The sequence below is a fragment of the Protopterus annectens genome, chromosome 1.part2 (genome assembly GCF_019279795.1).
Source record: "Protopterus annectens isolate FY-2018-M chromosome 1.part2, PAN1.0, whole genome shotgun sequence".
Classification (NCBI taxonomy): domain Eukaryota; kingdom Metazoa; phylum Chordata; order Ceratodontiformes; family Protopteridae; genus Protopterus; species Protopterus annectens.
The window spans coordinates 965,777,489-965,792,852 of record NC_056727.1 but is presented as its reverse complement, the minus strand read 5'-3'; the positions used below and the strand labels follow the sequence as shown (position 1 = coordinate 965,792,852).

Here is a 15,364-nt window from a genome sequence, read left to right as displayed (position 1 = left end):
GTAATCACACTCCTAATCATATATCTATGTTGTATAGATGCAAAATAGATGTTCCCATTTTATGTGTGTGTGTGAATGCAGAAGTTTATACTGCATCATTAAATTAAACAAGAGAAACACATAACTGATGTGTTGGCTTCTCATATTAAGAACTGGAACATTAAGCAGATCAAACAAGGCAAAATCACACCACCAAAGCTCTTAATTTAAATGAAAAAAAACACTTATAACGTTTCTTAAAATGTAAAAAAATGTACATTTATTTATAGCAATTTATTATTTGAAATGCAGTAAAAAGCAATCACTTGGCAGTTTCTTGTTTTTCACAAAGATATACAAGTCATTTACACAAAAAACTGTAAAGCTTTGCAACAGAAGCATTCTAACCAACCAGGTGGCAATATGCAAATAAAGTTAAAACTGACTTAAAAAATGTGCAGCAAATTTTTCCAGCTTGTCTGAGTAATCTGTCCAACAATTCAAGAGCCTTTGACCTTGATTTGTGCAGAAATCTATCAAAACAAGGTCTGAAGAAACACCAGGAGGATGATTAATATCACTGAAACTCTGCGAGAAATTAATGCAGCTGGATAAATCACCTGGCAGTTCCACTGTACAGGCTGGTTCCGTCACTGATAACATGTGAGACTGGCAGTTCCTCAGTACTGGTACCATCCTTCTCAGCAATCAAGTCCCATTTCTTAAAGCCAGATGCTTGTGGTGCCAGAAGGGGTTAAAGGCTTATTCTCCTCTTCAATGTCTTCTAGCTCTTTTGGAGGAACTTGAATACGTACCTTGTAAAGGGGAGAACACAGCTAATCAGGACATATTTCTTTTTGATATACTTATTCCAGTTTGGCTTATACTCATAGAACCATTTAGGCTTGAATAAAGAAGTTGCATATCCAACCACTTGCACAAATGTTTATCTTTAGGAAGCTAGTCCGTACAAATATATTTCATACCCACATGCAGTTAAACCTGTTCTAATGACTTTCTTTCCATGAATGCATCATCATCATCTATCTACACCTTATCAGTACTGCAACATTTTTGTACATTATTTTACTCTTTTTGTGATGGTTCTTTAACTTGCATCCCTAGGGGTGGCATGGTTCACTTTGCACTTACCTTTGTCATACATTTTATCCAGCAGCAACTCTTGAGTATATCTGCTGCTTGCATGACTTCCATGCAGCAGCACCAAAACCAAACCCTACCTGGGGGGGGGGGGTATTCTATTTAAATGTTAGTAACCAGGAAAGGCTGTGTCCCAACTCTCCTTAACAGACATAAGACACTCATTAATAGTCATACTCAGCAAAAAACATGACTGGAGATAACATTCGCAGTGCTAATAAAGAAGAATACAATCATCAAATGGCAGAAACATGCAAAAAGTTATCGGTGACATTTCCAGAACACAATGCACATACTACGCACTTAGTTTCATTCATTTGACACCTGGGTATGTCACGTGGTCATGATGGACCCTTTGCAGATGTAATTCATATAATGGCAGTGGCACACCTGTAATAAAACACCTCACAACAGAATGCAGCAGTATGATTAGGCTGACAAACGTGGACACCACAAGATGTGTTTAAAAAGATTATGAATTCTGAGGTGGTGAAGATGTAGTAGAACAGGGAATTTCATAGCCAGAAAGGCAAGATAGCTTTCTCAAAACCGGAGTCTATATGACATGATAAAAGTGAAGGACTTTTTAATATAACCATATAGTTAATGGAGCCTAGCATTTTGATCCTCTTGGTTATGAAATGTTGATGTCTTTCAAGGCAGGATACAGGTCTGTTAACATAAATACCCATTGGCGCATTGTATTCAAGGACTAGTCTAATAAGAAAGGAATATATAGAGATTAAGACCACTTTGGATCTTGAGGATATACCTTTGATAATTATCTGGGAAATGAAAAAAATATTTCTGCACTGTAATTGACATTTGATAATCAAAAGACAGTTCACTGTAGATGAAACTGCCTAGATCTAATGAATACTCTCACTGTAAATGCAATTCCATTCATGTGATAATCAGTGAAAAGATTTGATTTACAAATGTGATTGCACTAAATTATTTTCCATTAAGTTTAAGGCCATGGCCAGAACACCAGGTGCTGACTCAATGTATCTCTTTTTTGAGAACATAAGGGTCTGTGGGGAATCAATAATGACACCTAGTTTGCAGCTGTATGCAAACTTAGTCAAATACAAACTTCGAACATCTCTCTTCACATCAGAGAAGTAAATGTCAAGGAGAACAGACCCAACATTAAGCCCTGACAGATCCTGCCATTGACTAACCTATTCCAGCAGAAGGGACCTCCAAGTCTCACCCCGTGTATATGATCAGAAAGCCCGTTTGCAATCCATCAAATGTTATAGTTGCAAGCATTGTAGATGGTAAGTTTACCAATAATGTATGCATGAGGAATAATACTGAATGCTTTATTCAGATCAGTACAAGTGTCATGTACAGACAGACTGTTCCATGATTTCGCACATAAAACTACTGAGGCCAAGGGGCAATCATTTTCCGAACAGTGACATCATCATTCGTATACTGAGGCACCATGACTACTGTTTTCTAGATCTTGGGCATATTTCCCATGGAGAGGCTGTGATTAAAAAGCTTAAGGTAGGGTCTGGCAATGTGAGACTTTATGCTGACAAGGCAGCCTGGTTATACTGTTCGGCCCTATGGAGCAGTTATTTTTAGCTTTGACAACAGATTCCAGGATCTGGTCCATAGTGACAATGGGAAAAAGAGTGTTAAAAGATTCAAGGGAAAGGACACTGATGTGAGAGGGAGGGGAAGATCCAAGCTAGATTTGTCAGCCAGGACATTTGCTATGGCTTTAGTAAGTAGAGAGGCAGTGCTGTTCACTTTGAGGCAAGGCAGTTTTAAATCACTACTTCCAATATTCCTAATACTGTTGAAAAAATACTTTGTTATTATCTTTCAAGGGATTAAATACTTTCAAATGATATTTGTCTCTATTCTTCCTAGAGATGCAATTAAGATTGCCACATACTTGCTTATACCCTTTCTTCTAAATCATGGTGGACTTCTTTTTTTATATGAACCAGATAATTTTCTCCTCCTATTGTATAGTACATATAAGACTTCATGCACAGGTATTTAACCTTGAATAGTCCAAACTACATATGCCTAATAGACACATATCTACACATTTTCCAAAAGAAGGCTGTTAAAATCATGAGTAAATGTGGTGGCTTTAGAGACTAGATCAGCAGGGGATAAATCACTTGAAATTCTTAACGTCCTTAGATTAGGATACAGTACTAGTTGGAAGAGTTACTGAATGTAGTTGAATTTGATGGAAAAAATGATAGTTGGGCAGTTAGATTTGATGAAGGAAATGATAGTGTCAGCATTTATGTAAACAAAGACAGCATTTGTACATAAAAGGTCGAGTATATTTGTGGGAACTTGGATAATGTGATTTGGCATTAATGAAATCTAAAAAGCAATTTTCATATGTGTTGCAAGATTTCCAGTTGATGGAATGATTAAGTCACACAGAATTGTTATATGCAGATTAATATATATATAATCCAACTTATCAAGATGCAACTTTAAATGAGACCTAGAGTTGGCAATTGGGTGGTAAATGACTTATCAAATTTGGCTAAATTGTGGAGTGTTTATATTCAGATAGGCAGCAACAACAAAAGTGAATCAGGAACACCACAGCAAAAGGTTCTGTTGTTTTGCTGTTTATATTCAGACTCTTGAAATATTTGTCATCAGTTAGTATTTGTGTAGATATAAACTGATATTCTTCCTGCACATTTTAATGGTCCATAAGGGTGATAGGCATAAACCTCAACTGTCCAGAATTTTACAGAATCTCCACATTTTTGAGTCACATTCTTGATCAGATCCTCATAAAATGTTTGGTTTTCTGACAAATCATTGAGGACTGAAGTTTATAAATAATCCCAGACATTTCATTTTCAGATGTCATATTCTTCAGAAAAATGCAAGCTATTGCAAAACATGTCATCCCAAAAATTTACTAAAAAACTGTCCCAGATTTTGGGTCTTCTCCCCGTTTTTTTTGTTGTTCAGAATTCTTGTGGTAAGAGGTTAACAGGTATGATGCTAGGCTCCCCACTTTTTTAACAGATCACTGAAATCAAGTTTCTGTAACAACACAGGCAAGCTAATGTTGCAGTGGAAATGATGTTTATCCTAACACTGAGTGAGCATAAGGCATCCCAGTTATGAGGCCAATCTATCAGGGAAAGCACGCGCTTGTGTGTGCAAGTGAGCGCGTGCATGCACGCATGCACACACACACACACACACCTAGGAAAAATTCAGAGAATGAGCAATTGGGTGAATTAAACTTAAAAATAGCTTAATAGCATACAAGTTATGGAACTGAATAAACTTTAAATTAAACATAAGTCTACCATAAGATCCCCACTTATTAAAACACTAAAATAAGTGTTGACACAGTAATCAGCTTCTTCTTCAAGCTGTTAAAATGTACAGTATACCCAAAGTTAATATAATATAAATTCAGTTAAGAAATAACCAATATAAAACCAAGAACATTTAATGCTTAAAGCATATTGACCATAATTGGAGGCATCCTTGTTTTACAATTAATGTATTTTTCCCATTGTATTTCTCACAATAAAGTTGTAAGTGATTTTGCAAAATATAAAGATTATAGTGTGCTGTTTGACGTTTTAGTTTCATTGCTTACTCAGTTTTTCTCTATATCCACATTCCCACTATGATGTCATAGCAGGTACTGAGCAAAAATGTATATACAACTAGAAAGCATTATGGGTAAGTAAAACAATGTATTTCTTTAGAGGAACTCTACCTTATTTACAATTGTGGTTTCACTACTACATCATTGTGTGTTAATTTTCAGTGTAAGGTGTTCCATCTGCAAGATGTATTTGAGATCTTGCCTTTCTAGGAAGAAAGAAAATAGTTCTGATGCTTTTAACATGGAAATACAATAGTTTATACATTGTTTCAAGTGTGACGCATTATAGGTTCAGTTTTCTTGATGTCATGGCAGAAATTTTCACATCTGAGAAAATTTTCCAGGGAGGCATCCTTACCAACAAAATCAAATTTAAAACAACACACTATTTGCTTAAAAAACTATATAATTTGACATTGTAGATGGTAAGGAGGTTATATCTAACTCCAAAGGTTTGTTACTTAACACTTTATCATTTAAGCTTCAGTATAGGTTTGATGTCGATCATTTCATTTAAACATGGAAATCCAGTAACATTAACTCACTAATGCCTGTAGCACCTTTTTGAATACTTCCAGTTAACACCCATAACTCTTTATGGAGTCTAGATATTTTTTGGATCTGTCTTATTTTATCTAAGTGACTTACCAGTTACTAGCAGGCCATACTAGAAAAGGCAAGGATTTATTAACAAATTTACACTACAACTGTTAATCTAGGATGTCTGGCAGTGGAGAATGTTATCGCGGTTTGCCACTTATTATTCATATTTTCATATTTGTGTTCATACTTTCATAACCGAGAGGCCAACATGCTATTGAGGGAGTGTGAAATACCATGCGAAGAGACAGGAAAAATTCATTGTCAATGCCCATTTATATCACACTGTACTTAAGACATTGGTAGATGTATATTAGTAATTATGAAAAGAAGGAATATTTCCATATGTACTGCGGTGGTGGTGCTGCGGTAGCATTGTCACCTCACAGTAAGATGCTGTTCTGTTCGATTCTCAGCTAGAGCGTCTTCTGTGTGGAGACATGCGTGAATGGGCGTACCTTCGTTGAAGGCTGTGCGTCAGAGCTGGCAACTCGGTACGTAAAAATCTACTGCCAATCATTAGCGGACCGGAGTTCCGCTGTGGTGACCCCTAACCAGGAAAAGCCGAAAGACACAAACAAACTTAACAAGTGACTTACAAACTTTTGCATCGTATCAGGTGAAACTTTTGGATATTGTTGAAGTAAACTGTCTTTGATATTTGTACTGTAAGCTGCATATCTTGAGAGAAATTAAATGTTATTTATATTGCCAATTATACAATTGAACACATGTTTTTTAAATTTCTGTAAATACCTTAACAAACATGCACTCAGAGTAGAATTTCTTGCTGCCACATGAAAGCTTATGGCTGGTTAACCTAAGGGTTCTAACAATATATGTCTATGTTGTTTGTATACTTTCCAAGATAAGACAATTTATTTGTGAAAGTTTAGCAAAAAAATGCAATTCTGGTTTTGTGTGAATTAATAATATATTACAGTATTTATGGAAAGCCTATGAATGCATTGCATATTATCACCACAAAGAACACTTCTTACTGATAACACTGTTTGTACAGTTTGAATAGCTTTTAATGTTCACAAAATATTTACATTTTTTGTCTTATGCTTTTGAAGTTGATTTTGCAGAAAATGCTCTAGAATATAAGGAAGTGTGTAGGCTGCTAGAGGTGTGATGCTCCACACCACACAAGTGTTAATGAGATATGCCTAGTCTGTCACAATACATTTCCTTTTTTTCAAAAATGGTATTATAATCTCCATCTCTCCAACACTTCTAAAACATAACACAAATACATCTTAAAACCTGAATATACTCTTCTATGTTTACGCAGAATGTTATCCTTTTGTCAGATCTGTAAAAAAACAGTGAGTCTTAATATGTTATGACCCAAACTTTGTAACCTAAATTATACAAAATTGCAACTATTAATGGTCTCAAGACAATCCTTCAATTTTGGCAGGGGACCCCATGCTTCAGCACTTCAGTGGTGGGTCTGCAAGTATGCCCTATCTCTAAATATATGCTATCTGATATCATGCAAACCTGGAGAAAAGGGAAAATAGTTAACTAGGAAAACTCATTTTTTTCCATTTACTCTCATTCATCTAACCATGGAGACAACATTAAAGTACATTGATGACAATCCCACTGCCAGCAAGCACAATAAGGTAAAACTTCACTTAAGGATATATGATGACACATCGTGTATTGATAGACTGAGACATGAACCATAGTGTTTTCCATTCTGCCTCTTTCTGCTGGTATGTAAGTGTTGAGAAATGCTTTTATGTACTTTTCTCTATATTTTTCCTCCATAAAATACACTACATTTAGTACATAAGGTTACAAAAGCAATGACGCTAGTGTCACAATTGGAATATCACTGAGACTGTTAAGATATGTTACACACACTAACAAAGATGATGACAAAGACAATGATGACAAGGTTACAAAGACAATGCAGCGAGTGTCATGATTTGCATATTACTGAGACTGTAAAGATGGGTTACAAACAAGACATATAAAATAGTTATTGTTTATATACATGAAGAAGTTGAACAGGTTTCACATTTAAACTTTCTCAATTTGGATTGTGCATTATTTCATTTTCTAAAAATCATTATTTTAATTATAAATTAAATATGGATTAGTACCTTTCTCACAGAATTCATTATTCATGAGCAAAATTGTCCAGTTACTGTCTATAATTCTTTTTGTCACCAAATCCCAACTCTGCTAAAAATAAATGTCTGCATATATCTATCCCTATTTATGCTTCAGTAAGTTATTGTACTAGTGATTATAATTGCTTCTACAGAGGCAAGTGAGCATAGTGTCTTTTTCTTCCTAGCTTTTCAACCCAAACTACTTCATTAACCCTTTTGTATGTGGATATGTCCCTTAGCACTAAATTGCCATAAAAATTTATTTCATTTTGCATCTAGTATTTGCTTTATAGAGTGGAATGTTTACTGCCTCTAATTCAAATACATATTTCTTATATACTAGGAATTCATATTCATATATTCTCAAAATAATTACTTTTTTCTTTATACATCATGGTATTTAGGACCTCTCTTTTCCCAACCTTGTGCAGAACAATATCTAAAAAACTGATGTATTATTTTTATAAGAAACATTATTAAAGTGGAAATGCTATAAATTAATACATTAAGTTCTGTTAAAATATATTGAGGTCCTTCCCACAGGACAGAAATATCATCTATAAAATTCTAACATCCTCAAATATAGGAGCACCACTGTTTTTTTGTGTGGCTTGTTTTCTCATCACAAAATATCACATCCAAAAGCTACAGAGCTTATTTTTTTGCCAAAATTATTATTATGCATTTATATCATTTCTGGAATGCCAGTGGTACTAGACATTTGGCTTTATGTCACAGGAGTCAAAGAAGAGGAAAAAAATAAGTTATGTTTTAGTTTTTCACCTTGACAGGTTTATGAATAGGTGCACTTAAGGAAAAGCACTAAATTTGCCACAGCAGTTGTAACAGCAGTGTCAAAGCAATGCAACTACTTGCTGTACAACTATAGTGACACTTGAAATCCCTTGGTATCACACTTGTGTCAAATCATGCAGATCTTTTATTAATCTGCCTACTATCTTGGTATGGCTACTCTCCCACTGAAGAAGCATGTTACAATCCATCTCACTCATAAGGTAACATAATGAAGAGAGAACAATTCTTTTATGATAGCTGTACAGATTATGGAGCCTTGCGACATGCACGTTCCCTTTTCTATATAATGCCTCATTCTGCTCTGTACACCACTGTATCACAGTTTTTCAAGTATCTGTGGTGATGTATTTGTAGTGATATACTCAACAAGGGTCTAACGTTAAAGTTAGTGCTGTGAAAAATCTATTATAGTGTGTGATAACTAAATAACTCAGGTTTCAGTCTTGTTATAATATCAAATAACTCCAGCTTCTATTTACTTTCTATATCTTCTTCACTTCGTGATTCTGCCACTACGTCATACAGAAGCTGATGTTGCTCCATAATACCCTGACCACAAACTTACATCATAGAGAGCTTACTGCCACTAATGTTGCATCAGACTATTTCTGTTGTTTGTCATTATCTGCACACATTGTATATATATGTATGTATGTGCATGTGTGTCTGTCTGTGTCCACACAGTGCCCATACTTGCTGTCTGACTGTCCATCTATGTATAAGTATGTTGCTGTGCACTCTGATCTTTTAATTGACATGTACACACCTAAATTCACTGTTTATATTATATTTTCCTTTAACTAGTTTCATAGGTTCATAGGTGTTTACAAGGCTAACTACCACAAGGGCCTTTTTAAGCCTAGCAATGCATCCAAAATCTCTGACAAGTTCTGATACCCTTGATAACTGTAAGCATGGGCCTGGGAGATGAACCATTTCAGGTTTCCTGTTTGCATCAGAGACATAGGTGCCAAACCAGAGATAGATTTCCAGTTTCCCATCCAATTGTCCAGGCTGCAGTTGAAGTGGATTAGGAAGGAATTCTGCTTCACATGTCCAATGGAGAGCAGAAATGTTACGTCTGCTTTACACACTGCTTTTTCAAGATCATTTGCAACAAGCAATAGTGCCACTGCAAGACAACAGTTACAGAAGGAGGATGGATTCCCTTCTTTGTGTAAAGGTTTGATTATTATTTTTTTTTCAAAACCGTAGTTCACATCCTGCAGCAATACGTCTACTGAACAGTAGGATACGTAAGGGGTAAAGCTGCAAGATGTAAACATTTTGGAACGATGCTGTCAACAGTGTGTGATCAGTACTTTTTTTTTTTTTTTTTACCTTTTGCAAAAATCCATTTCTCATAGAAGATAACATTTTATATAGGCTGAATCTTGCTGGGGAGATTGATTGATTTATTGGGTGGTATCATGATTTGATCATTCCTTAGCAGAGGTAATATTAGAATTGATTTATTGGATGGCAACAGGTAGATATTGCTTGTCAGTGTGAAGATGACAGGATGTACTAAAGTGTGTCCACTACAGGCTGTGTCTCATGCACCACTACGGGGACAGGTCATGTGATAGCAGGTGAGTCACTTGTTCTATGTACTACTTCTGCTGCATGCCAATGAGCCAAGACAGGTGGTGTATATGCTCATGCTGTACATGTCTTGGAATTTCTGGAGCTGTGGACTGCAGTCTGAATTCTTGCTACTGTTTATCGTCTACATATTATGTAGTATATTGATCTTATTGTGTAATTTTTGATGTAACAGTTGCAGTTAATATTCTCCTTTTTCAGTCATGATTCCCAGTTTGGCATATTCCTTTTTTTCATTTTCTATGTGTGGGTGTGTGCTGCTTCGCGGTGATTCCAAGAGTTTACTTTGCAGTTGAATGAGGATAAAGAAAAAGAAGAGTTTATATATCTTTCTCTAGATGGATGGATGATGGATGGATGAATGGACAGACAGAAAAAATAGGTATGTAGTTTTATATATATTCATGTTAACAAACAGTTTAGCTCTGGTTATATCATGTTGTGTTACTTAATATTAGTATAGAAGCAGTTAATTATATTTTTATAAAAAAATGTTATATTTTAGTTTTACACAAGTTCAGATATTAATATAATATCCGAATATCTGGTGCAGTGTGAATAACAGAAGACCAGGAGCCAAATGAAGAATGCACCAAACAAGCCTGTATATGAACTCCGTTTACTGCAGTAAAAACACAGCAAGATTAAGTGCTTTCGTCTTCACATAGAAGACTTCAGCAGAATAAAGCACACTGATTCAAGAACCATTTTTATACCATACATGTTACATAACAGATAAAATTGAGCCAATACTATTGTCAATAAAAGTTGCGTGTAAAATGGTCACATGAGCAATATTAAATACACAGGATGTTAATATTCAAACCAACTTAGCTTTTTACAAATAAAACACTGTTATATATTAAATACCTTCAGCATATATTTAAAAATGCAGGCACAGTAATGCATGTAAAAATGTTAAAATACTTAAAAGTTTCATAGATATTTCTTTCAGGGCTGGAAGTATTGTCAAGGAATCATTTATACCTGGTGGAAAATTAGCTGCTAGTCTGAGTTGCCAAACCAGCTCTTTATTACTTAAATTCTTCCAGTCACCCCCTCAAATCTATGTCCACAGTATCCAAAATACCAAATTTAAAACCTTTAAAATTAGAACAAGTGTGGGAATGCCTATATAATACAATTGTATCCTTCTTGTTTTTAACATCATATAAGTGCTCATAGATTTTGCTTTTCAACGACCTCTCCATTTTCCCAACATAGAATCCATTGCATGTATCATATTGAGCAAGGTACACCACTCTGGTGGTAAAACAATTTCCTTTCTTGAATATAACCTTAGATGCCATCTTATTAGCTAGGTGGGTTTGAGTTGCTTTGAAAATATTAGTACATTGGGAGAACCTCCCACAAGGTGTTGTACCACAACCACCTTCTATCGGTAAATTCAACTTGTTTTCCATAAAATGTTTGATATTCATGCCCACCTTGCTGATAAAAACTGGTTTATCTCCCACTGCAGTTATTATTTCATTATTTATCATTATTTACACTAAATATACTCCAGTTCCTTTTTAATATGTTTTTCACTTCATGTGATATAGGACTGTATTGCACTATACATGCATGCTCATAAATCTTCATGTCACCAGCATCTGTGGGGGCTATATTAGTTAATGGGTGGCTTCCTAACAGGGGCTTATATTTTTTCCCCATCCTTGTGTAAACCTCCTCAATAATTTGTTCCACCGTCTGTTTGGGGGGTATCCCCTTTCTAAAAACAGATCTCTTAATGTGAAAAATTCCTGCCTCGCATCACTCAATTCTGAAGTCATGCATGCAATTCTCATAGCCTGTCCTTTGATTAAGCTCTTTTTCTGTGAAAGTGGGTGGTCACTTGTATAATGAAGGTAAGAATTACAAAAAGTGCTCTTATGAAATATGTTAGATTTGAAATCTGTAGGTGTATGGGAAATTGCCATGTCCAAGTAATGTATACCTCTAGTGTTGAAATTATAAGTAAATTCCAAAAAATTAGGTAGTTTTCTCCAGGTGGTTAATAAAGCCAGGGATATCTTCCACTTTTCTCTTCCACAAAATAAAGATGTCATCCAAAAACCTGCAATATAACTGGATATTGTTCCAAAATTCTTTGTGGACTACATATCTTGATTCCCAGCCAAATAGTACTATATTTGCATATGTAGGGGCACAGGCAGCCCTCATGGCAACTCCTCTTGTTTGTTGGAAATATTGGCCCTCAAAGAATAAAAAAATATTCTTTAAGATAAGTGCCATCATTTCACACACCAGGTTTACTTTATCGTGAGTCAAGGTGGAACGTGTAAAGAGCGCATCTTCAAATAATTCTAGTCCTTCTTGCTTAGGAATACAGGAAAAAAGATCTTTCTCATCAGTGGTTACAATTACCAAATCAGCTGCCCACAGATTTTGTTTAAGCTGTCCTAGAAAATCCCAGGAATCTTTATCACCAGAGTGGTGTACCTTGCTCTATGTGATACGTGCAACAGATTCTATGTTGGGAAAACAGAGAGGGCATTGAAAAGCAGAATCTATGAGCAAGTATATGATGTTAAAAACAAGAAGGATACAACTGCTTTATATAGGCATTCCCACACTTGTTCTAATTTTAAAGGTTTTAAATTTGGTATTTTGGATACGGTGGACATAGCTTTGGGGGGGGGGGCAACTGGTATAATTTATTAAGTAAAAAATAGCTGGTTTGGCAACTCAGATTAGCAGCTAATTTTCCACCAGATATAAATCATTCCTTGGCAATACTTCCAGCCCTGAAAGAAATATCTTTGAAACTTCTAAGTATTTTAACATTTTTACATGCATTACTGTGCCTGCATTTTTAAACATATGCTGAGGGTATTTAATATACAACAGTGTTTTATTTGTAAAAAGCTAAGTTGGCTTGAATATCAACATCCTGTGTATTTAATCTTGCTCATGTGACCATTTTACATGTGACTTTTTTGACAATAATATTGGCTCAATTTTATCTATTATGTAACATGTACTGTTATAAAAATGGTTCTTGAATCAATGTGCTTTATTCTGCTGAAGTATTCCATGTGAAAGACGAAAGCGCTTAATCTTGGCATGTTTTTACTGCAATAAACAGAGTTTGCATACAAGCTTGTTTGGTGCATTTTCCATTTGTTTCGAAATACTAATATAAATTAAAACACTATTGATCTGGTTATATTTTGTGCTTAATATTTTGTCTGTTCTTCAGTTTGAGTTTGAATGCCAGTATCCCACAATTCCATCAAAGTGGGTGGGTTTACATAATTATGCACGCAAATGTTATGCTAATCAGCATACAGATTTGTACCTATTTTTCATGGACCTTTGTCCAGATTTTTGATGTTTTCAGGTTGAGAGGTATGCCAGTTGTTTGTCTGTGTCAGCCCCTCCCGGAGAACATTTGTGTCAATGTGAGATTCAATAACAGCTCCTAATTTGCAATCATCTGCAAATTTAGTCAGCCAGAGACCACTGACATTGGCCTTGACTTCTGAGAAGTAAATGCCAAAAAGGAGTGGTCCAAGGACTGATCCTGGAGGGACTCTACTTGTGACTGGCTCTCTTTGTAGAAGTAGACTCCCAATTCTAACTTCCTGGGTCCTGTCTGTGAGCCAGTTGGCTATCCACTGGATGACATATGGGTTTGTACCTAACCTCTGGAGTTAGTCACCAATGCCTGAGTGGGGTATTGTGTCAAATGCCTTGACCAGGTCAAGGTAGACAGTGTGAATGATTTTTCCCGCTCATCCATTGCTTTGATGACCTTCTCACAGAGGTCCACCAAGATGAGTAGGCATGATCTGTCCTTGATGAAACCAAACTGGGTTGGGTCCAGTGTCTGGAGATTTACTATATCTCTGTTGATTATCTCCATGATAATTCTTTCCATGGCTTTATATGCAAGACCAGTGAGACTTATAGGTCTGTAGTTTCCAGGGTCTGTAGATGTCCCACCTTTATGCAGAGGGATGACTTTTTCCTTTCTCCATTCATGAGGCATGAAGCCTGTTTGGAGGCTACAGTTAAATAGTAACTTCAGAGGCCATGATAAGTCATGTTTCATGCTATTTAGAAGGCATTCTGGGATATTGTCTGGGCCCATTGATGCAGTGTTCTTGGTCTTAGAGAGAGCATTAAGGACCTGTTCCCTAGTGATAGTGGGGGGGGGGGGGGGTTATATTTGCTGACATTTCCTGAGGGAAGGTTGAGGGAGAGAGAGGAGTAAAGTTGGAGCTGAATTTATCAGCCAGGAGGTTTGCTATATCTTCTGGCTCAGTGTAGGTGGCTCCATATACAATAAGCTCTGCACACAATTGTGTACTGCCTTTGAGGTTGCGGACATAACTAAAGAATACTTTGTGGTTGTCCTTGGCCTGGGAGGCCAAACTTACCTCAAATTTAGCTTTGGTAGACGTGATTTGTCCTCTGAGTTGTTTGTTTATTTTAATGAGAGTGCTTTTATCCTGCTGGGTGCTGCACCTCCTAATTTTTGGCATTAGTTTCTTCCTCTTGTTATACATCAGATTGATTTTGTGATTCTACCAAGGTGGCTTGTTTTTTTGAGTTAGTTCTGTACTTCTTCCTGGTGGGTAAAGCTGCTTCTATGCAGCTATTAACATGCTTGTAACAGGGCATCTGTGAACAGTTTTGCATAGGCAGCAGTGTTCCCATGGTTTATAGGGGCTTGAAATTCTGCCAGTTTCTCATTTAATAGCAGGAGGTTAGCCTTAGAATAGTTCCTGAATATTCCCAGTTTAGCAGGGGGTCCAGGTTTTATTTTTACTTCAAAGGAGACCATTTTATGGTCTGACCTTACCAGGGAAGGCATTACAGTAGGGGGTGTGCAGCACTCTCCCATATTAGTGAGGTCCAGATCCAGTATGGTTCCACCCCTGGTTGGTGTATTGACTATCTGGTCCAGGGCGTTTGTGTTTACAAAATCTAGGAATCTCTATGCTTGTACATTTGATGTTGTATAGGATTCCCAGTTAATAGTGGGGTAATTAAAGTCACCCATGAATATGGTATTAGGATGTATGGTTAGTGTTTCTAATATGGGTTTCCTGGGTCACAGACTGGGACCTATAGCTTGCAAGGAAGTGGTATTGGATTTTACCTATGGTGATTTGAACATGGAGCAGCTCAAGTGCATTGTCCTGTTTGACCAGCCTTGAAGTAGGTTTATTTTTGATGTAAATAAAGACACCTTGACCTTTAGTCCCTTGTCTGTGAAGTAGCTGGTCTAAATGTGGGGAAGATATTATAACCCTGCACTGTTGATGTGCTGTCCGCTGCTTTAAACCACATCTCACAGACTGCACAGACATCAGCATTCTCTAGGGTAAAGAGAACTTTCAGGGAGTGGAGGTTTTTTTTGTTTAGGGTCCTAGCAATGAGCAGTAATACGTTTAGATTTTCT

General features: G+C 36.3%; 1 protein-coding gene across 3 annotated transcripts in view; it reads right to left on the bottom strand.

Annotated features, from left to right (window-relative positions):
* Positions 1–236: 236 nt before the first annotated feature.
* TMEM54 (transmembrane protein 54) overlaps positions 237–15,364 on the bottom strand; it is a 409,347-nt gene continuing 394,219 nt past the window's right edge. For all 3 annotated transcript variants that reach the window (XM_044059925.1, XM_044059926.1, XM_044059927.1), the window contains exon 6: positions 237–794. In XM_044059925.1, coding sequence (XP_043915860.1) covers positions 702–794 — 93 coding nt within the window. In that variant the 3' untranslated portion in view covers positions 237–701. The remainder of the gene's footprint in view (positions 795–15,364) is intronic.